We start from the raw sequence: 24,899 nt of genomic DNA on the forward strand, positions 1-24,899 counted from the left end.
ATTCTAAGACCAGACATATATTGATCAAGTTTCATTTTTTGAGAGAAAAGGTGAATGAGAAGGAAGTCAGATTGGAGTATGTATCTACAAAGGAACAAATTGTAGATATCTTCATGAAGCCTTTTCCTAAAGATACTTTTTAGTATCTCAGAGAGAATCTAGGGGTGATTGCCCCTCTTGATGACAACTAAAATGCATGAATTTGCATCAGTCAAGTGAAATTCATAGAGATATAATATGATCCAGATTGATGTGTGGTGGCTGGTACTCAAGGGGAGTAGTTAGTGTTGTCTTTTAGATGTTCAGTTTTGTGAGTTATTTCAAAGGGAGAGAATCAAGATTGTGAGTATGTGTTTGTATATTGATGTCAAAGGGGGAGAGAATCATGTGAAAAACTGTCATATCTTATGTTTGATCTATGGGGAGCTTGTTGATTATTGTGAGTTTTTCTTTTCTTTGTCATTGATTCTTTTTCACGTCATATGTTGTCATTAATTCCAAAGGGGGAGATTATTGGAATAACATGAAAATATGTGTTTGGATTGTTTGAGTGATGTCGTCATTGTTGTCAACATATTCCTCAGTGTATTTCAGTATGGTAGTTAGATTAAGTAAGTTGGCTTGGTTAGTGTGTTGTAGTTGAGCTATTGCAGATTAAAGGGTTTTGAGATAACTATCTCTAGCTGATTTAGCTAAAGTTTCAAAGGTTCGCATGGTTTTTTGATCCAGTTATGAGATCCATTATTTTGGACCTTGGTTTCTAGTTGTTTGTGTTAATCAGTCTTCTGGATTTTGCTCTGTATTTCTCCATGTTGCAATGTCTTGGTTTACAGATTTGGTAGTGTTTGGGACATTTTGGTGTGTTCTCAATTCAAATGGTTCATGATTTGGAGGGTCGCAAGTCAATCGTTTAGTTTGATAGTCAGTTTGGTGTGTGTTCTTGAGGTTCAATATAATGAAGATGCAAATTCTAGTAAGTGGTGATGTTGAAGTTGTTGCTTGTGTAATTCATGATTTTTGTAGATGTTTCTAGATTGTGTTCTATTTATGTTGATGGTCCACATTGAAAGTTGTGCACATTATTGATGGATTTGTTGGTATGTTCATGTTATGCAATGTTCTTGGCTGACCAGATTGTTGTAGTGTATTGCAGATGTTTGAGGCATAATTATTAAAGGTGTTCTATGTTCGAGGTGTTGGTTGAGGTCCATACTATGTCTGAGCTGACATCGTGTTGGTTCAAATATAATTTTGTAGAGTGTGCGATAACCTGTGATGAATGTTGAGTTGACCTTGAAATATAGGTTGATCATTTGTATAAATATATGTAATAATCATATGAGAGATGTGTTTGCATGGTATTTGTGAGTGTATCCTAATGTGTGTGATTGGATAAGTGTGCGAGAAAGTGTTTTGATCTTTTAGAAGTATGAAGAAGTGTGGTAGAGCAGATCAAACTATGTGCTTAATAGGAATTGTAACCAAGCATGAGGATATGCTACTTTATTAGTTCATGATCTTCTGGTTGTAATTTGAATGTTTTTGTAAGACAATGAGTCTTCCTTAAGGTTTTAGCCCTTCTTTTTATGTGATTTGAGTAGTGTGCATGAAGGCATGTGCATTCCCCATTGTAATATTTCATATACTTCTAACAAGATATCATCTCATTGTGGGTAGGTTCCCACCATAGTTTTTCCTTTAACCAAGTTTCCCACATCAAAAATCTTGGTGTTATGTGTGTTATTGATGTGGTGATGATTTAATCTTTCATCGCTAATTATCAAATCTGAATTGGTGTTTAAGTAAAGTTTGTGAGCAAACTGATTCAACCCCCCCCTCTTAGTTTGCTACCTTGTTGCCAACAGATATTAGGGTGCACTTGGAAGAGACTTATTTGTAGTATTTACAAATTTGGAGTAATAATGGTTTTTGGTAGGAGGGTAATTTTTGAATTTATTCAAGAGGCATAAGGGCATACAAATTAGGATATTTTATGTCAAAAGGTTTTCATTAGAGAATGATCATTACATGAGAAGCAACATTTTTTTATCCATGAAGAGAATAGGGGCATCGGCATAATGTTTTTCCCTTCAAGAATTGAGTGGGGTAAGATTAATTGTGGGTGCACTTAGTGTATTCACATTTCATTGGTAATTTGTTGAGCGCTTGAGGAGACATTAGACAAACTCAAAAGAGATGTGGAATTTCTAAGAAAAGGTGTCTCCTGAGAAAATGTTTGGTTGGTGATTTGTGCACCAAAGGAGGGATTGTTTCCACAATACTTGAGGAGATGTTAGACACACTTGGAAGAGAAGTATACTTCTAGAGGAAAGGAATCTCATGTGCAGAACTAGAGGAGACATTAGACACACTTGAAGAAGATGTGGAATTTTAGAGGTAATGTGTCTCATTATGCATTGAGGGTGGGAACACTTTTGTGTTTTCTCATGTTGTGTAGAAGATGATTGGAAGTTCTATAGTTAGGAGATCCATTGATTAGTCAATTACATATTTCATGGGTGAACGAGCAGGATCGGTGAAGGTGCTCCATCAAAGTATCTAGAAGGGTTGGGATGGAAAACCTTGCAATATTCCGCTCTTTTTGAATTGATGTAATAAGGGGGAATGTTGGTGTATTATATTATTAATGGTTATTTTAGATTAATAAATATAATTTTAGTTACATGGTTAGTTGGGAAGTTACATTCTCATAGATAGTTTTCATAAGGGAAATAATGGCTTTAAATAGCCAATCTACTACATTGTAAAATCATCTAATTGTATCTTGTACTTTCATTTAATCAAATATTAAAATATTTTACATTCCTCTTTTAGTTTAGTCATTCACTAGCATCCAATTTGATCATTTAAAGTTCCTAAACTTAATTTGAATATTTTTAATACAATTTTTGAACCTTAAAACATTAATGTCTCCCAAATGATTCATGATATTAATATTATTCTTTCACTAGTCATTATGTTTTTTCATTCTGCTCCTTTGGGTTAGTTTTTAGGTTCATAGGTACAGAAATGCAAACTTACTAAAAATAGTAGCATTTCTATTTTTAGTCCTTATTAAAAATTATTCACCAAAATTAATAGATATAAAAATAAATAATATTTTTGGGTGATGTAGGATTGCTCTTACCTCCTAGATTCTCCTGCATCAAATTATATCCTCATTCTACTATCTAACTAGTAAATTGAAGCATTGTTACAAAGTTATTAGTGTACCAATACATGCCAAGTTAAAAATAGTTTCCAATAATCAATGTAATAAAAATATAAATAAAGTTTACTTGTAGAAGTTTATGATACAACCATAGGAGCCAAGAATAATCTACAAGCAAAAAACTCTCACATATGAGTGGTCAAGAGAGAACAATATTCTCAACAACCTAAGAGTATTGTAGCTATTAACAAAAGAATAAATTACAATAAATTAATGAATCCTTATAAAAGGATGATTTTAGATATAGAGAAAAAAACTAATGCTAGATTAAATTATTTAGTGTTGTGTTTCACAATCATAATGAATGAGACAACTTTAGCTACTATTAGTCTAATTTAATAAAAGGAAACATCACCTAAATTTAGCTTAAGAGAAAAAGTAATTAAAGGACATCATTAATTAAATAATTAGTTAAACTATCTCAATTACTCTAACACCCCACCTTAAGATTAACTTAGGGATAATCTAAAGAGATAAGTTTGAATGAAAAATAAAATTCATAAATAAGTCCTGACAATGAAGGCTTGATTAGGACACCCATGCACAAATAGATGCAAAGCAATGCAAATCTCACAAATGAAGAAAAGGAGAAAAACTCAAATGCAGAAAAGTCATCTCCAAAAAAGAAAAAGAAATGAAAAAGAATGGACCAATGATGTCCCCCAAGTATAGAATTGATTAAAAAAAAAATCAAGATTTCCCACATAGGAGAGAAAAGAAGAGATGATGTATCCCCCCATAAGAGATAAGCTTCAATGTTGAAGATGAAGGATTAAGGATGAATGTTTATGAAGATCCAAGAGTTGCAAACTACCTTCCTCCCATTCGTAAGAAACAAATCCAATAGCTAAGGTAGAAGATAATCCATCAAAGAATATGAAAGAAATATTCTCATGATGTGTGCAATGGAAGAATTCTCGACTATCTACATGTATGAATCAGGATATACCAAATCAATTGAAGCAAGATCAAACAACTATGAAGATATCTAATGAACAACCTCTGAAGTCACTAAATATGGGATGATAGGAATGCTCAAATTGTCGTCCAAGAGGAAGTGAAGATCCTTAAATAAGTCCCTAAATTTTGCAATGTATGACTCAACAAATAACCTTGCAATATCCCACAAGAAGTCTTCCCACAAAGATGAAACTTAAATGGAACTCTCAAGTTATTTATACCATATAGAAGTTGATGATATGACCACAAAAGCCAAGGATCATCGACAAGGAAAACACCTGTCACACAAAAGAGATGAAACAAGAACAATATGCTCAACAAGGTAAGAATTTCGTATTGATTGCACAAAAGAATATGTTTGAAGAATGAATGAATGAATCCTTATAACAAGATGAATGAAACCCTAGATGCAAAACTCTAATGCTAGATTAAATTATCTATCACTATGTGTCACAATCATAGTGAATTAGACAATTTAAGCTATAATCAGTCTAATTTAATAAAACAAAAAAGAATCTAAGTTTAGCTTAAGTAAAAAATAAAATAAAGGACCTAGTTAATTATAATAATTAGATAAAGTGTCACAATTACTCCAACACTGCTTAAAGCATTTCAAAAATTTGAAAATAGAAAAGATAACTTGAGATGCCACTAACTCTTCATCCTTTTAGTAATCCATTGTACATTTGATTTCATCCCCTTACAAATCACCATTATCTAAGAAACCCTCACTTTCGCAAGCATGAGAGGTTTTGGCAAAAATGACGCAGTGTCGTAGAGTCTTCGGAGAATTGGAGGGGAATTTAGGAGAACGAGAAAACAATGTAAAGGCAAACAACCATTGTTTCCAGAAATAGAGTTGAATACAGAGGGAAAACATAATAGTAGAACTAAGATGGACAAAAGACATTAGGGAACACATAAATAATATGGATGTCGAGAGGAAGCACGAATAGGTGGAAATATTAAATAAAAAGCCATGGTACTCTCCTCCAAGGTGATGAGTCCAGTATGGGAGCGTTTGAGATGCTGTGCATTCTTTATGATATGGTGTGGACTGAATTGTCTTGCGGATTAAATAGTGGGTCGGTGGATCAGCAACTTTTGTGAATGGGTAACTGTCAAACCCTTGGATCAAGGTTTTTATTGTGGTAGAATGTATTAATGAAATCGTGAAAAGAGAAATTTTGTTGGGAAAACCATAATTTTTCGAAGGCTTTTTCTTTTTCCTATAGAGGGAGCCAAAATTTAACCCTCTCAACCATCATATGAAAAAAATCCCAAAATGGATCAAACTAAGGAATTTACCCATAGATTATTTGTGTTTGGAAGTGATTAGTAAGATTGGGGAAGAATTAGGAACCTTCATAGGAATTGATGAGGATTTCTTTTTTGGCAAGCTAGAGTCACATGCTAGAAATTATGTGGCAATTAATAGCAATGCTAAAATCATAGATAACTTAAAAATCCTAGTAGAAAAGGTATCTAACTTCAAGAAGGTTAATTAGATCCAAATTCTTAGGGTGGCAGGATTGTTCTTGGGGAGTGATTCCATGCATTGACCTCTGGTGCTTTCAATCCAAGACAAGAAATTCCCAACCCCCTTACTCCCATGAAAGAGAATCTGACTTTAGGTTTAGGAGCTAAATCCATGAATAAAGGAGAATAGAATGGAAAGCAGCCTTTGGTAGCAAACTATCTGGGTGAAGGGATTAAGAAGAGAAAGATAAATTCAAATAATTGGGACAATTATAGAGAGATAAAAATGGTTTATTGTATAGGTTACAAACTGAGATCATTGTTGTACACATGTAGTAAAAGGAACTACATCTTCTCCCAGAAAATACATTGGACCTTCAATCAAGCATACACCATTAGATCAAGATACTTCCTCGAGATCTCAAACCATTAGCTATCAAAGGGGAATAGAGTGTTGAGGTAAAGATAGATAGAGTTAAGTTAGGAAGTAAAGAGAAATCCCCTAAAGTGGTTGGAATTAGTAACAAAGATAACCAATTCAGGAGCTAGAGGAATCTCAGACAAGGAGGAATCCAAATGTTAGGGTTGAAGTTTAGGAGGTGAGAGATAGGCACTTGAACATGGCAAAGTACTTAAGTGATTTCCTAGGAATTTTAGAAGAGATTACTTGAGACAATTTCTAGTAACATAATCCTAACCAACCCCAAGACCCAAACACAAAATTAGAAAACCAAGCGCTCATACAAGAGCTTCTGACAAAGGATGATATAGATGAGGAAGACCCAAAGTAAGAAACAACTCTCAAACTTGAAGAGAATATTAGAGGTGAAGGAAAAGTCCAATCAAAAGCTACTAAGATTGGAATAAAACAAATTCCTTCTAGAAAATCGAAACCAAATTGTGGGAATGATTCTAATAAGAGACCTAGGAGGAAGTCTATGCTAGAACTCGTCGCTAAAAAAGGCAAAATAGATGATCAAAACAAAGTTACTAAATTAATGGGACTTGGGAAGGGAGCCCACCATCGCTAGGGGGCATATGCTTCTATCATGGAATGTTAGGAGCTTAAACACCCCTAACAAGAAGTGTCTAGTCAAACAAAGAATCCATTTGACCATTGCAAAAGTGATATTGATTCAAGAAACTAAGTTAGCAAAGAAAGAGGCTATGAATTTCATCAAATAGTTTAAGAATTTGAATGAAATTCAGGTGCTAGCTAATGGTGCATCTAGGGGTCTAGCAATTTAATGGGACTTCTCAATGGTGGATTTTGAGTAGGCAAGCAATGAGAAAAATTGGATTGGCGAAATTGTATGTGGGATAAATTTGAATCTCAAATTTTAATTTATTAATGTGTATGGTTTGAATAATTGGGTAGAAAAAGAGTATTGTGGTAGGGGTTAAACAGTTTCATTGATGAGCATCTGTTGCAATATAGCATAATAGGGGGTGACTTCAATGCCTTTCTCAAAAAAGAGGATATGAGAGGGGGATTGAATAGGTCAAGTTAGGTGAAATTACATTTTGGTGAATGGGTAGCAAGGAATAAACTTTTGGATACTAAAATAGGGACATGAAAATTCACTTGGAATAATATAAGACTAGGCTTTAGTAATATTACAAAGAAGTTGTCCAAATGTTTCTTTATGTGTGACTTGTGTACCTTCCCTTATGCTCTAGATGGCCCAATTTTCCTTTTTCAGACTCACAATATTACCTTATTCAACTACTTATTAGAGGAGATGACAAGACATTTAGGTCCCCTTTCAAATTTGAGAATATGTGGATGAAAGATGACAAATTTTTGGATCTGATTAGTGAATGGTGGGTGGAAGAAGAATATGAAAGGTCAAAATTGTTCTACTTCATGGCTTGACTGAAGCATGTGAAACAAAGACTTATCACATAGAATAAAGAGAACTTCAAGGATATATTTGAGACAAAGAAAGGAATAGAGGAGATGGAAAATTTGAATGAATTAATCATTGGGATTGGTATAGATTGGGAAGGCTATCTGAAGGAAGAAGAATAAATGAAAAATTAAAGTGGATATTATTGCAAGGGAAGAAACATACTACCTTTAGAAATCAAGAGAGGTTTGGATGACTAATGGAGGAAAAAGCACTAAATATTTTTATAATGTAACCAAACAAAGAAAGGATCTCAAAATAATTTTTAAAATAAAAAAAATGACAAATCCTTTACTGGAGATCTTAAGCAGATTGTTTAAGAAACTATTAACTTCTTGCAATAGTTACTAAACAATTATGAAGGTTTAAACCACATGGATCAGAGCAGGTTATTGGCACTAATCCCCAAGATACTAAAGGAAGATTAGAATAGAGAATTGAGTGCCAAAATAACATTTAAAGAAGTTGAAATGATAATTAAGGAACTGCATCCAGATAAGGTCTCCGATTTGGACGGCTTTCCAATGGGCTTCTTTCATAAATTCTAGGCTATTATTGGATACGAGTTTGATGAGGCTTTGGAAAATGCTAGAGATTTTGGAATATTACTCAAGAAGATCAACAATATTTTCACAACCCTAATCCCTAGAAGAGAAAAGGAGACAACCCTTGGAGACTTTAGACCAATCTCCCTATGCAACATGGAATCTCCCACCCTACTGATTAGCGATTTCATGAAAAAGTAATGGCTAACTAAATTAAGAAGATTATGTGTCAATGTTGGCATTTTGATGATTATGTTGTGATTTTCATTGATGGACACACACTTGCTATGAGATCACTTTGAGAATGTATGAATTATGCTCGACTAGTAATTGTTCCAAACCGGTATCATGTTGTAGTCTTTAGACTGTTGTAGTTATGCAGAAAGTGTTTACCGATCTCGAGCGATATAAATGCCCAAGCGGCATAGAGAGATCAAGCGGTTTAAGGATCTCAAGTGGACCGATGCAAAGGAGCCACAAGTGGCAGATAACTTTTTCCAGTCTTCAAGTTTTGTCAACCGAAAATCTGTTTGAACCAGTATTACTTTGAGTCACCAACCGGTAACCGAAAAGTTGGACAAACTGGTAATACTCTGTGATGAGTTACCAACCGGTATATTTTTGTGATGAGTTACTATCCACTGACAATTTGACGGTGATTTTGTGTCATGTTATCAAATGTGTCTAGATACAATGAACCTAGGAACTTGTAATGAAATCCTATTGGACCAACATGAAATCAGATTCCTTTTAAGGACATCATGTCTAGGGTTTTGAGTGAGAGAGAGTATGTGAGTATAGCTGTTAGGTTTTGTGAAACCTCTGGAATGTGCGATCTTAACTGAGAAGATCAAGTCTATGATTTGTAAAAGAGTATGGAGTTACTTAAGACTAAAGTAATGCTGAAATCCATTAGCTATGAGCTACAATGGATCTAATCAAGCAGACTATGCCATTTGCTAGATCATTCACTTGTTGATTACTCACATCTTTGACAAGTTAGAAACCCTTAACCGGGTAGGCCCAAAAAAGCCTTTGTAAATCCTCTAACAAGGTGGTTCACGTTTGTGGATCTGAAATCCTATCACAAAGTAGTCTTTAATCGGACTTATCTCCTAACAGAGATTGAGATTCCTAACAGGATCTATTCTGGTAAAGAACATTGAATGACCTTAACCGGTCTGGTTACTATTCTACAGATAGTTAATTGTGAGTTTCATCTCACCATGGTTTTTCCCATTTGGGTTTCCACATCAAAATATCGTGTTATGGTGGTTGTGCTTCTATGGGTGAATGCATTATTTGCTATTTGGTTTGCATGTGTGTTAACCAGTTTGTTTGCTAAATTGTTTTACCAATTTACTGCTAGACAATTAAGGTGTTTAAGTACAGTATTTTTTGGTATACTAATTCACCCCCCATCTTTGTAGTCATCAATTGGTATCAGAGCCAACCTTTCTATAAGTTTAAACACTCGGAAAGAGATATGGGGGAATACACTGTGAGGGAACTTACTCATCAGCTCACTCAGTCTGAGCAAGCCTATGATGAACTTATGGTCAAATATAAGGCCCCTTAGGTAAAAAGGAGAGAACATGCTGAAAAACTGATGGAGCTAACTGAAAATAGTTCTTTTGATGAAGCGGACATGGAAGCCCTAATTCAAGAAGTAGAAAAATTGAATGAATCTAATTCCAACCCAAGAAAGGAGTTGGAAGGACTGACTATCTAAATGTGTCAAGAGCTTGAGAACCGAAGGAAAGATGAATACCTAGTAAAAGACAAAGACTATGAGATCTCAAAGCTGAAGCAAGAGATTAGTGCACTTACCGCTCGTCTTCATGAAAGCAAAATGGAAAAAGAAGAAGTACAAGGTGAACTAAACATAGCTATTCATAAGAATGCAACCTTGAAGGAATCCAATGCTGCTATTTCCAAAGAACTCACTAAGTCAAAGGAAATACTTGCCAAATTCAATAAGAGTTCAAAAAAGGACACACTACTAATGTATGTAGAAATAAGGCTTACAATAATTTTCCTTATTTTCTAAATGATAAGCCTAGATCCAATAGATTCAATGGTAATTTTTATGCATGCAACAAGTTTTTCCAATAGAGCATTTGAATGCAGGAATGTATCCTCAAAGGAATCAAGGAGTTTTTCCTAAACCCTTTGGGAACCGGAACCCAAACCGATTTAATACCTATATAGTCATCAGTCAGGTAGCGGTGGCTATCAAGAGGCAACTAGATGGAGAGAAATTTGTCAGATTTGCCATGGTCATGGTCACACTGCTGCAACATGCAGAAGGAATAATGGAAAAATGAATAATGGACCTTGGAGAGCACCTAGAATGGTTTGCTATCACTGCAACAAACCGGGTCATACAACAAGATTCTACAGAGCAAGAAAGAGTATATCGACTGATATACCAATCACTTCGGAAGGAAAAATTGATGTTGAAATTGTTCAAGCAGATATGAAGAAAACCTGGAAGAAGAAGCCAAAAGAAGTGATTCAAGAAGAACTAGTTTCTGCACCAAGTGTGGAAGTCACTAAACCAGCAAACTAAGCATCAAAAAAGCTTAGGGGGAGAAAACATTGAAATATCTCGAACCCCCAGTTGACACCAGTAAAAGACCTTAACCGGTATGAGATACCTATCAAATTGGCAGAAGACCAGAAATGGTATAAGGCAAAATTAGGGTTGACGCCCTAATAGTGGAGCATTTATTATGGTAGGTGGAGAATTTGTTTTATAGGAATTTTCAAATAATTTCTCACTATCATTTTTCGAGCAAAGAAGTTTTTAAGTGCAGAGTGAAGAAAAGTGATTCACATTGCGATTCAAAGAATTTATCAAAATCATGAAGAAGAATCTGAAGCAAACATCTGTTGGAGAAGTGTAGAATGCAAAGCGGTATTTCAGTAACCAAAGGAGTGTGTAGCAAAGTTCAAATTATGAAGCCCTAAATTTTGATCTATGAAGGTATTTTTCAAAATTCCTTGTTTGTCATGGCTTCAGCATCACATGATAGCTCTACTGCACATGATGATTCTATGGGCTTGATTCAACGGAAGGCAAAATACAATGCCCTATCTCAAATACCCACTGGTGTCATAGTGGAAGAAGGCATTTTAGATTTCATTGACTGGAAGATTGAAGACATAGGATCTCTGATGATCCATTCCCAGTTGAGTCTGTTTTGCAGAAAGGATAAGAAGATTAAACCAGAATTCAGCATCCTGGAAAAGAAGAAACTTCACAACACAACCTATTTTCTTGAAGAATTTTTGGATAATCACATTCGAATTATATTGAGCAGAGTACATGGTGATAAGTTGTACTTAGAGCGGATGCATGATATCACATCAGAAGCAATTTATGTCATCACTAGTTTCTGTAACGTCGGTGAAGTGCCATCCCTAAGAAAGATTAGCAAGACAGTAATGACTAAGCTCACTGGTTCTATGAGCGATTCACGGGGAATGACTATCAATTCAATCAAGGATGATCTTGTCAAATACGCATGTATGGTGATAGGATACTAGACGTTCCATGCCAGTAGAATCAACTCTATCTCTACTGCAGTGGTAAATGCCACCTATAGGATGATCAAGGAAGATGCATCGTTTGATCTATGCACTTGTATGCAAAGACAACTTCTGTTGAATCTCAAGTCGATCAAACAGGACAGTGCACTGAGATTGAAGTTCAGACAACTACTGGTTGGGTTGTTCTTTTACTTCCAAAGCTACTTTCCAAGAGTAGGTGATATTCAATGGTCTGCTGACCAACCGGTGACAAAGCAAATTAAGGAAAGCCTACAAGCGGTTGGAACCGGTTATCTGGAAGTACTGAACAAACATTTTGATGAGTTCAGATGCAAAATGAAGCAAAGGGTAAGAATATCCAGTGATATAGTCAAAAAGTATGAGGAGGACATCTGCTTCACCATCAAAGTTGATGAGTGCATAATGGAGGCAGTTGAGCCTAGATAGGAAGAAGTGGAACCAATGGGATATGGGGTAATGTATGACATGTTAGATGGGTATGCCTCTACCCTAAACGCCTCACCCCTTGATCCAAAGGAAAAGAGAACTGACACCTATCTAGAAAGGGTTACATTGGTTGAAGAACCCTCAGCAAAGAAGGGAAAGGTAGTGCCTTCAACATCGGCACCAGTTACTCTAGCAAGTCCCAAAGTGACCAAGCAGTCACCAGTTAAGAAGAAACCGGAAGTGACACCTACCAAAGTCTTTGAGAGGAAGCAGAAGACAAAAAGAAATCCACTACACTCAGAGGACACTGTCTCTAAAGAACGGCCTAAAAAGACTAGGCAAACGAGAAAAAGGACAAAGAATGAACCGGTAGCATCTGCACCAGTAAATATTGATATTTCCTCTTACAAAACTTTGACACATTGTCAAAGAAAAATTAAGAATATTAGAAGAAAAGTACTTGGTGATTTGAAAGAGTGCTTTGATGATTTTAATGATGATGAAAAGAAAGAAGTTGAATAGGAAGTTATCAATTATTTATGTATTAATGACTGGTGGCCATCAATAATTAAGTCTAAGACACCTGATTCTTTATATAACTCTTTACATAACAAATGGTGCATTGCCATAGAAAAAGAGCAAAAAATAAGAGAGGAAGTATTTGCACAATACTTTCCTGGTGTACCTAAAATAGAACTGTATGAAGGAGTGGAGAGATATAAGGGCCTCTTCTTCATGAGAAGAAGGAGACTCCTGTTATTGGAAGGAAAAGTTTCAGAAGTGGTCAAAGATACCCATTCCCTTGCTAAATCAGCTTTAAGATTGCATGAAGTGGCTGAAGCCAACAGGAAAGCTGAGAAAGAACCAGAAATCACTCAACCAGATGAAGTATATGACAGTGAAGGAGAATCGGTCACTACTCAAATGGAACCGATTGATGTTGATTCCTTAAAGGGTGACAATGTTACTCTGGATGCACTAGTAGAAATAGAAGGTCAGGAGAAACAAGAGGAAGACAAGAGAAAACATGTAGAGAAAGAGAAGAAGAAACAAGAGATCGAAGACAAGACAAAATAGGAAGAATAGGAAAAGCAGAAAGAGGATGAGAAGAAAAAGAAAGAGGAAGAAAAGAAGAAGAAAAAAGTGAAAGAGGAGAAACAAGAGGAAGAAAAGAAAAAGGAAGAAGAGAAGAGGAAACTAGAAGAGGAAAAGAAAAGAAAGGAAGAGGAGAAGAAGAAACAAATAGAAGAAAAGAAGAAGAAGGAAGCGGAAAAAGAAGAAGAGAAGAGAAAGGAGTAAGAGAAGAAAAAGTAGGAAGAAGAGAAGAAGAAGGATGAAGAGGAAGAGAAGTAGAAAGAAGTAGAGAAAAAGAAGGCAGAAGAGGACAAGAAAAGAGCCAAAGAAAAAGAAGAAGCGGCATAGAGCACTCAGATGGAGACTTCAAAGGTAACCAGTAGTCAAGCCAAACCAGCTGACATTACCAGTCCTATTGACCTCCAGTCTGCAAATGAATTGGAGCTGCTACAAAGCATTAAGCTTGCTCAAGAGTGATTGGATGCTCTAAGGAGGAAAAAGGAGGAAGATGTTATCCAAACTATGGTGGAAACACTCACCAATTTGATACCCAGTACAAACCTCCCCAGTACCAATTCCTCACTTGTCCAATTAAAGGTTCTATGTATAGTTGTGGAAGACCAGGTCCAAAGCCTGGAAGAAGTTGTAGAAACAAATGCCAAAAAGGAGCATGAAAAGGCTCTGAACATTGCCTTGGTGAAGAAGTTGAATGAGCTTTGGTCAAAACTTTAGAAGGCACAAAAGGACATTAGAAATGCACTGGATGAGGGTAATCTACTACTCAGCAAGATTTGTCAACCTCATTTATTCTATGATGATGTGCTCACTCAGAAGGACAAACTACAATCTGATATGCTGTCATTTATTAGCACCTTCAAGATGCCATATGATTCCTTCTCCACATATGGACAAACCGCTCACCGGTTTCAATTTCAGTCTACAAGAATAGAGGTAGAGATAAGCAACCAAACACATAATTTGTAGGAACTTCAACTAGTCCTACTGCCAAGACTGCAAATTCTCCAAAAATGCTACCTCAATATAGATGCCCTAACGGTTACTCAAGAGATGAGTACCATGGATGCCATGGAGGAATAGGTTTATCAGATGCAAATGGAGAATGAGATTGCTACCTCATTGCTTGAATCATGGTCTTTATCCATGAAGACATTTATGCAGGACTTTAAAATCGTTTTTGACAAATTTCACTCTCTATTGTCATAAACTCTTATTTTGTTAATGCTAATAGAACAGGGGTTATTCAGCTATACTTTGTCATTGTTGGAAAAGGGGGAGTAGTATACTTGATTTAAAATTTTGATGGGGAGTAGTATCCGTATTTAAATTTTGATGCATGCTATGTATACTTTCATGTCTATCTCTATAAGGAAGTAGTATACATTATATTGTCTACAAAAGGGACAGTGTATATGCTTAGGGGGAGTAATTTTGCTTGTGACATAATTTTGTTGTAAACACTTAGATGTGAAAATTTTTCCTAAGTGTTGCCATCAATGCCAAAGGGGGAGATTGTTGGCATTTTGATGATTATGTTGTGATTCTCATTGATGGACACACACTTGCTATGAGATCACTTTGAGAATGTATGAATTATGCTCAATCAGTAATTGTTCCAAACCAGTATCATGTTGTAGTCTTTAGACTACTATTGTTATGTAGAAAGTGTTTACCAATCTCAAGTGATATAAAGACCCAAGCGGCATAGAGAGATCAAGCAATTTAAGGATTTGAAGCGGAGAGATGCAAAGGAGCCACAAGCAATAGTTATCTTTTTCTAGTCTTCAAGTTTTGTCAACTAGAAATCTATTTGAACCGGTATTAATCTAAGTTAGTAACTAGTAACTGGAAAGTTGGACAAACCGGTAATACTCTGTGATGAGTTACCAACTAGTATATTTTTGTGATGAGTTACCATCCACCAACACTTTGATGGTGATTTTGTGTCATGTTATCAAATGTGTCTAGATACAATGAACCTAGGAACTTGTAATGAAATCCTATTGGACTGACATGAAATTAGATTCCTTTTAAGGACATCATGTCTAGGGTTTTGAGTGTGAGAGAGTATGCGAGTATACTTTTTAGGTTTTGTGAAACCTCTGGAATGTGTGATCTTAACTGAGAAGATCAAGTCTGTGATTTGTAACAGAGTAAGGAGTTACTGAAGACTAAAGTAATGCTAGAATGCATTAGCTATGAGCTACAATGGATCTAATCAAGCAGACTGTGCCATTTGCTAGATCATTCACTTGTTGATTACTCACATCTTTGACAAGTTAGAAATCCTTAACCGAGTAGGCCCAAAAAAGCCTTTGTAAATCCTCTAACAAGGTGGTTCACATCTGTGGATCTAAAATCATCTCACAAGGTAGTCTTTAATTGGACTTATATCCTAACAGAGATTGAGATTCCTAACAGGATCTGTTCTGGTAAAGAACATTATATGACCTTAACTAGCCTGACCTTATTCAGTCTGGTTACTATTCTGTAGATAGTTAATTGTGAGTTTCATCTCACCATGGTTATTCCCATTTGGGTTTCCACATCAAAATCTCTTGTGTTATAGTGGTTGAGCTTTTGTGGGTGAATGCATTATTTGCTATTTAGTTTGCATGTGTGTTAACCAGTTTGTTTGCTAAATTGTTTTACCGATTTACTGGTAGACTATTAAGGTGTTTAAGTACAGTATTCTTTGGTATACTAATTCACCCCCCCTCTTAGTATTCATTAGTTAAATCATATTAAAGGAGTAGAATAGATTTTTCCCTAGTAGAACAATTTTAGACAAGGTTATTATTGCACACAAGGAAACCCACTCACTACAATGCAATCAAAATCCTATATGCTCATTAATCTAGATATCAACATAGAATATGAAAAGGTAGATTGGAGATTTCTATGAAAATTCTTAGATGCCTTTGGATTCAGTAAATAGTGGATTAACCTTATATTATCCAACATATCCACCCTAAGATACTCAGTATTGGTAAATGGGTGATTAGAGGGGTTTTTGAGGCCTCGAGAAGGTTGAGATAGGAAAATCCCTTATGCTCAAATGAGTTGTCAAATCAGTGAAGTCCGAATGGTAGGGTCAATAGATGCCATTACCCAAAAATAGTTTGCAGATGATACAATATTAGTGGGCATGATAAAGAAAAAGGAAGTTAGGAATCTCAAAATGGTTTTAAACCTATACACAATGGCTTCATGGTAGAAGATTAACATGGAAAAGTCATAAGTCTTCCACTTTACAGTTACTCCAAAGAAAGAAGTTGTGCTATTCAGAATACTAGAATTAAAAAAAGAACTATTTCTATGCACATGTTATCTAGGGCTCCTTATTGATAAAGGCTTAAGGAACACTAAGTTGTGGGATCCCTTGATTGTTAAAGTGGAGAGAAAATTAAACTCATGGAAAGGAAAGTGGTTTTCTTGGGCAAGGAGGATAGACATGTTGAAAGCTATTATCTCCTCAATGTCGATGTTATGTGTTTCCTGCCTTGCCCTTACCACCAAACGAAAAATATTTTAATACAAAAAATGAGGAAATTCTTTAGACAAGGGAATATAGAAAAAGACAAGGTCACTCCAATATCCTTGGAGAAGCTACATAGGTCAAAGAATACTAGTGGAGTTGGTTTGAGGAATCAAGCTTGGCAAAACAAAGCCTTGGGAGCCAAATTGGTTTGGAAGATGTATAAGGAGCCTAATCTAAAATGGGTAAAGATCATGTGAGTGAATTACATGAATGGTGATGACTCAATAGATTGCACCAAGGGTTGCTAATCCGCTTAAAGGATTTAGAGTGTGCAGCTTTAGATTTTGTTGTAAATAGGTGATCACAATTTAGACTTAACTTGGGATGTGTTTGAAGGGAATTCGACCTTCTTATAAGAAGATTCGTGGGGAGGATAGCCAAGTTTAGACAACATCATGGATATAGGGAATACAAAAGAATATTTAAAACAAAATTGGGGATGCTATCTCAAAGGCTATGTGGTCATCTTTGATAATAAGCAAGCATTGGGTTGAAAATGGAAGGACTTCTTCCATCTTCTCCCACCAAAAAATGAGATAGAAAAGTTGAAGGAAACCCTTAATAGTAGGAAAGTTACCTTCAGACAAGGTGAGGATAGGTTGGCTTAAATGGTGGATAAGTTTGTTTAGTTCAGTGCAAAGAATGCATACAAGCTATTGGAAAAAGAAGATCAACTAGGGATCACATAGATTCCAGCCCAACTCTATTGGAGCAAGTATTGTCTACCCAAAGTTAGGGCTTTTACATGGACAATAGTACAAAAGAAATTTTTGACAATGGAAAGATTCAAGACACCAAGATTTAAGTGCCCTACAAGATGTGTATTTTGTAGGAGTCGTGAGGAAAGAGTGCTTCACTTATTATTGGGGTGTCCCTTCTCATAGGATTGTTGGAGATTATTGTGTGCTAAATTAGGATGGGTAACAGTGCTTCACAATGACATCATGATTCTATTTAAAGCATGGCCTATTAAGGTTGGTATGAGATTCCTAAGAGTCTATGGTTTACTTGTCTCTCTATTCTCATATGGAAACTTTGGAAAGAGAGAAACTAAAATTTTTTTTAGGATAAGGCAATGAATAGTTAGTCCCTCCTTAACAAGATTGAACTAGTTATAGTGGAGAAAACTAATAGTAGAACTACGATTCACCCCCAAAAGGGAAACTTTTTAGAATGGGATGGCAAGATTATGCTCTGGTGGAATGGGTTAAAGGTCCCACCATTTGTTGGGGATTAGGGATTGGAGGCACAAAAGGCAAGAGAGAAAGGATATTGGAACCTCTCAGCTTAGGGTTGGTTCAAAATAATTTTTGATGGGGCTGCTAGAGGCAACCTTGGTCCATCAGGCACTAGATGTATTGTTAGACTCTAGGATGGTGAGGTCTTGGGTAGACTAGCTATTCCACTAGATAACAAAACCCATAGCGTTGTAGAATTTACAACTCTTATTCAAGTTTTGATGTTTTAAAAAGATCTTGAAATTAAAAGGATGGAAATTAGAGGTGATTCAACATTAGTTGTTAATTCAGTTAGAGGAGGTGAAATGCCAAATTGGAAAATGGGAGAATTGGCTGATAGAGTTAAGGAACTCCTAATATTCTTTGACAATTTCACTATTGACCATGTCTATAGATAATCCAACAAAGAGGCTAATGAATTTGCTAGCCTAGTAGATAACAAGGTAGAGTTTGGTTACATCAGGCCAAAATTATAGTCTCCATCACTATTTCTGATCTTGAATTACTTAAGGTGGTAGAATATATCTTGAAGGAGGGACACACTTGACATCATTCTAGGGTAGTCATTTTGAAATGTAGCTAAAATCGCACAGAGATACCCAATAAATTCAATGTCTAAATTTGAGAGAGATGTCAAGGATGGTGCCCATATGACATTATGGTGGTGGTGCCCTTCATATTTGCCAATCTATTTTTAGGATTTGAAGGACTTTTTAGCATTGAGAAGTGGTGCTACCTATGATGTTACACATGTTCAAGGAGCAAGTGTATTCATGAGAATAACTAGAGTAGACATCAACTTACTATGGAATGATGAATAATTAATAATTTCTACAAATGGAAAGGATGTGAATTTCTATAAATTAACATTCACTGATTTAGGCATTCACTAAGTGCATTTTCCTCTTCACTAGTTCATATTTGTTCTTCACTCTCTAGCATTATGGATTCACCTATCAAGGTTATTTCCAATAAGAGGTTGATGTGTTTTATTGGAGAAATAAAATAGAGAAGGATTAAGGCGATCATGAACTACTCCCATAGCTTTATAATTCATGCAGTTAGATAGATTTTGGGCAGAAATTTTATCTTCTTTGACCATCATTATCACATGAACACTAATATTACTATAGTGTTTTTGGTGACAGTGCTTATGGTTGGAAAGTTGAAGGTTGGCTCCAAAATCCTATGTAGAAAGATTTACAAAGAATATTTCTTGGGACAATTGGACTAAGTGGTGGCCAATATAGATGAAAGACTAAGAATTTCTAGCCTAGAACATTACTTTGTGGTTAGAGGGGGTGGTAGAGAAGTTCCCAAGAGGCTAATGCTCACAATATAGGATCAAGAGGCCTTTCGGTTGAGAATTCCCACCATCCAAAGAAATGTGATTTTGATAAAAGTTTTTGGGTTGAAGCTAACTGAGGGGGGTGAATGGATTAATGAGTATAAAAGAGTTGAGATCCTCAATAGTGATGTGGAGGAGAAGTTTGAAGTGGAGATCTAGGAGGTGACTTTTACGATAGTCAAGGTGGGAACCCTTGGTCCAAGCCATGGACTAAAGGGAGGCTTGGTTGAAACTTCTTCTCTATCAAAAGGGAAGGTGAAGGCTTTTGGCTAAAGGCTTTACGAATTACACATCCTTATATCTATTGTTCTACATGTGTATACTACTATGTTGTAAATTCTATTAATGCATATAGTTCACTTATTGAAACCCTGTGGAATGGGGAAATTTGCATTCAAGATTTTTGTCAATAGCTTTTTGGTTAGTTTTTAGGAAACTATATTGGGATCCTTGAGCAATGTTTGGATGCCTTGCCAATATAATGTTAAAAAAAATTTGATATCCATATAAACTCCTTGTAGCTCTGTTGCACTTTAACTAGCCAAAAAAATAAAAAAATATATGTCAAATAAAAAACTACATCCCTTAAAATAAATAAAAATAACAAATTATATTCAAAATTAGACATAATAAATACTTTTTCCCGTTAATCAATAATGGCTTGAGCTAATATTGATGTTATTGTGTGAAAGTAAAATAGTATCTTGTTATATTTAAAGAAGTTGTTAATCCTCCATCCATTAAAAGTTCTTTACACACTCAATACTCAAACTCGATATCATTAAGTTCACCTCATTTCTATTTTCAAATCAAATTACATATTTTGTACAAGAATATGCTTGAGAATTGTTTTATTAAAAATATTTGATAAAAGCAAAGTTTTATTGTAACCCTTTTTTTAGAAAACCATCTATTTTCTATGAACCATTTTTATGATAACTATTATGTAATAATAATATTACATTTAATTTAATATTATTAACACAAGTAAAACATAAATAATGTATTTTTGGATTTCGAATATCAAAAAAGTCAACAATCTATTATATCAATAGAAATGATCTTGTTAGGATTCCCAAAGATACTGAGAGGGGGGGGGTGAATCAGTATCTAACTGGTTAATGGATTTTCTAAACTTATTAAATGAATTGCATGCCAAAATACTGTACCGGTAACCCAGAAATAATGCAATAAATAAGATCAGTAAAAACAACATAGAAAGAACACCATAACACAATATTTTTAATGAGGAAACCCAGTGTGAAAAACCTTGGTGGGATTTGTGACCCACAATATTCGCTCACTGGCAAATAAGTGAATATTACTGATACAATAGGGTCTTGCACATGCAGGAAGGCCAACTGCCTAAAGCTCACTGCTTAAATACAAAAAGGAAGTCTCACTGACTTACAAAAGTGGATTATGTAAATCCAATGTCATGTACTGCTTTAGTTCAGCATTTGCTATGCTAGGTTCAGTACTGATTTAAGCCCATACAACTTCAAAAACCCTAATCCAAAATTTGCCTTAATATTCACATCTGCCTATTACATTCCTCCCATGTATTTCTCACTTCATACAAATGATTTACAAGATCTCATACTTATATGAGTCCAAATACAATTTGCCTTGTCAGCTTACAAAAGATTTTACAATTAAATACAAAATATAATAAACAAAATCCTGTCAGCCAGGGTGCCGGTAAACATCTTTGTCGTTGCTGCTGCCAGTGTCTGTTGGTGCCATAGGATTGTAAGGTTGCCATCAATGACAATACCTTCAATCACTTATAATTTCTCATTGGAGTGTGCATTTGCCAACAATCTCCCCCTTTGGCATTGATGGCAACACTCATAAGAAAAAGCCAAAATTGTATCCAAAATGTGTTGACAAAAAATCTTACAAAAACTATCAAAACTGTGTTACCAAAATTGTGTCCTCCAAAACTGTGTGCTCCCCTTGAGCAAATGATCTCTTATATCTTACTCTATTTTCTCATCCTCTACTACTCCCCCTTTGTCATCAATGACAAGGATGTCATTCAATGTCAATTGAGTGTAGTTCTTGTCTTGATCCCTGTAACTAGTTGGTTACAATCTGATATAACTCCGCTAATGCAAAATTTAGACTGAATATTCGCATCTGCCTATTACATTCCTCCCATGTATTTCTTGCTTCATACAAATGATTTACAAGATCTCATACTTATATGAGCCCAAATATATTTCGCCTTGTCAGCTTACAAAAGATTTTACAATTTAATACAAAATACAATAAACAAAATCCTATCGGCCAGGGTGCTGATAAACATCTTTGTCGGTGCCGCTGCTGGTGTCTATGCTTGTGTCGGTGTCTGCCGGTGCCATAGGATTGTAAGGTTGCCATCAATGACAATACCTTCAATCACCTACAATATCTCATTGGAGTGTGCATTTGCCAACAGATCTATCATATAGAATTGAATTTGTATATCTAAAAATAAACTAGCGAACACTGGATATAGATCGTATAAAATAAATATACTAGTAAAAATATTTGTTGTATATATAAATATTTTTGATATATAAACTATCTATGATAATAAATAAAAGAACATAATATATGTAACATAGAATAATAATGCAAATTGATGATACAATTACAATGTTTTACAATTATACTATAATATTGTTATGTCAATGTTCTTGTAAACATGTTTAGGTTGCCTAAAATATTTTTAAATGAGTTAATAAATCTCTTTAAATAAAACAACAATAATGAATAAATTGACATAAAAAATACTATGTTGACTAACAATGAATAGTCCAAATGGTGGCCTTGTCTTGTTTCCTTTTGCTTTCTTTTAAGGATAACCAAACATAACAAGGCCACCATTTTGACTATTTGTTGTTAGCCAACAAAAATGAGCCATAGTAGAAAAACACCACATAAAAAGACCAAGGGGAAAATAAAAAAGAAGACAAAAGAAGAAAAGACAAAAGAAAAGAAAGGAGTGGTGAGGAAACCCCATCTAACCAACTTGCAAAGTGAGATATGAATTGTGAAACACGGAAGTGGGATGCAATACAAAATACTAAATTCATTTTAATACTTTGATTCGAAAAATATAAAGATTGTCTAGAGTTAATATGAGGATGACCCCAACAACAAGATTGAAACAATATTCATCCTCTAATTTATCCTCTAATTAGACTTTGAGCATTAGCACTTAAGTCCTTAAGAATGGTGTAGCCAAGAAGCAATCTAACATGACGTGAATGAGACGTTGTAAAATAATGAAGTGGGGGACTAGAAATTTCATTTTTCTCCATGGATTACTTGATAAAGTGAAATTCGAGTGTGCATTATACCTGTAGAATGCACGTAAGCAAAACCACATTGATTAACCTCTTTCTATGAACCGGGACTCCTTTCTGTGTTATATGAGAAGAGTTCTTGTAAGCAAATAATCTATTCCATAATTTCCTTGAATATTAAGAGATCTGCATGGGGGAAAACTCATTCCTTGGACAGGGTCTCCTCCGGAATTCATATTAGAAAAAATTGTGTAGAAACATCAGGCATTCAATAATTTTCTTCATCATGTCGAGGTTCTTCTGGGAAAACCCACCTCCATCCCAGCCGGGCTGCATGCCTGTATTTGTGGTATTTATGGGGCTTATGATGGTGTCCATGGTTGTGGTATTTATGGGGCTTATGATGGTGTCCATGGTGGTTGTTTCTTGTGCTTCTGGGAGTGGTAAAAAGAAGAAGAAGCGTCTGAACAGGAAAAGTGATGCCTATTTTGCAGGTCGAAGTGCGGTGGGAGCTGGTGGTGGCTGTGGAGGGGGCGGTGGCGGTGGCGGCTGTGGAGGAGGAGTGGGTGGCAGCGGCGGTGGCTGTGAAGGGGGCGGGGGCAGTGGCGGCTGTGGCAGCTGTGGAGGAGGAGTGGCTGGCAGCGGCGGTGGCTGTGGAGGGGGAGGGGGAGGTGGAGGTTGTGGTGGTGGCGGATGATATCTATTTTTGTTTTGTCTTCCATCTGAATAAGCAGATGATATGAAATATCTAGCGATATTATATCGAACCATCCGTTTCTATTGATAAAAATTTTGTGTAGAAAAGTCCATGAGCACAAATCTGATCTTTGACAAACTTTTACATATCTTTTGTACAACAATATTGATCAAGAAAAGTACACCATTAAAAACATCATATTGTTTTTGAATTCTTTCCAAATGAGTGGAAAAACATCATATTGTTATTGTTTTCTTTCCAAATGAGTAGAAAATTTCAGAGTACAATTTGATGATAATTATTAAAAAATCTTGTCTTATGTTCATTTGTGTGGGATATATTATAAGAAATATGTAATCATTTCATTTTAAGTTGAATATAAGTGCATATTTTGTATTTTTATTATTTTTCAATTGTTTTATTTTGGTAATTTTGTTGGTGTAAATAATTATTCATCATGGATATTATTACACTTACTTAAGTTTACTTAGGATAATGCATTTCATAGTAGTTTGGATATGAGACACTTGGGTGTTTGTGCCACATTGGGATAGTGTGTGTAGGAGAAATTCCACCTTTTATGGTGTTGATCTTGTTATTACACTATCATATCCACTTATTGTGGAGTGATAATTCCACCTTCGGTGGGTGATCCACCTCATGTGGAATATTATATTATTTCTCCTACCTACCCACACCTATTTCCCACCTACCCTTGTTTCTCATTGAGCCACATGTCATATTTGTATGCTCATACATCCATATGGCCTTGCCTATATAAGCAGGCCTCTATTCATTGTATTGGTTAATCCAGTTGATTATTGATCATTTTCTATTGATGAGAATATAGTTTATTCTTGTCCTATATTATGTCTCTATTTTGTACATTTCATTGAGCTCTTAATCTTGGCAAAATCTAACAAATTTAAATATTTATTTTAGTCTATGATTTATGCGGTTTAGAGATTATCCTTTCTAATGAATTTTCTTAACAAGATTCCTCTAGAAAATTTTATCCTTTTGTTAGTTTAATATTTTTATTTTTCTCTATTTTTTTTTCTCTATTACTAAATATTAAAAAATCTTTTCAACATATATAATTACTTATTTATCTCTCACTTTATCTATCTTAAAAAATGATTCATAATATATCTCTTCATTGGAACATCCTCAAACTATATTTTGCATGGTGTAACCCTTAATTCAAAAGATCCATCTTTTCATAATATCTCATTAACTTATGGAATGCATCATTTGATAACTCTTCATTTGATTAGAAGCAAATTTTATCAATTTCTAATTTATTCTCATCTTTTTAATTTTTTAATTAGACTCTTCCATTATCTTGAAGTTTCTATGGCAAGCATAAAATCCTTGTTGGTATTTTTATCATTCATTTATCTCTTTCACAAATTGTACTAGATGTGGCTAATTTTGTCATCTCTTGATTTCTTTGTATACCATCATATATTCTTTTCTATTTCAATTATCATTAAAAAGGATTTTTTTTTTTCTCGTATAAATTAAATTTATAAAATGTTCAAAAGCCCTATTTATGT

At 35.0% G+C, this 24,899-nt stretch overlaps 1 protein-coding gene across 1 annotated transcript; it reads left to right on the forward strand.

Annotated features, from left to right (window-relative positions):
• Positions 1-22,929: 22,929 nt before the first annotated feature.
• On the forward strand, positions 22,930-23,340 carry LOC131037611 (uncharacterized). Its single transcript, XM_057969793.2, has one exon. The coding sequence runs from the start codon at positions 22,930-22,932 to the stop codon at positions 23,338-23,340; it is 411 nt and encodes a 136-aa protein (XP_057825776.2).
• Positions 23,341-24,899: the final 1,559 nt, after the last annotated feature.

This window comes from Cryptomeria japonica, chromosome 11 (assembly GCF_030272615.1).
Source record: "Cryptomeria japonica chromosome 11, Sugi_1.0, whole genome shotgun sequence".
NCBI classification, from domain to species: domain Eukaryota; kingdom Viridiplantae; phylum Streptophyta; class Pinopsida; order Cupressales; family Cupressaceae; genus Cryptomeria; species Cryptomeria japonica.

Coding starts and splice junctions, on each gene's coding strand:
- LOC131037611 (XM_057969793.2), top strand. CDS start 22,930: ATGTCGAGGTTCTTCTGGGAAAACCCACCTCCATCCCAGCCGGGCTGC.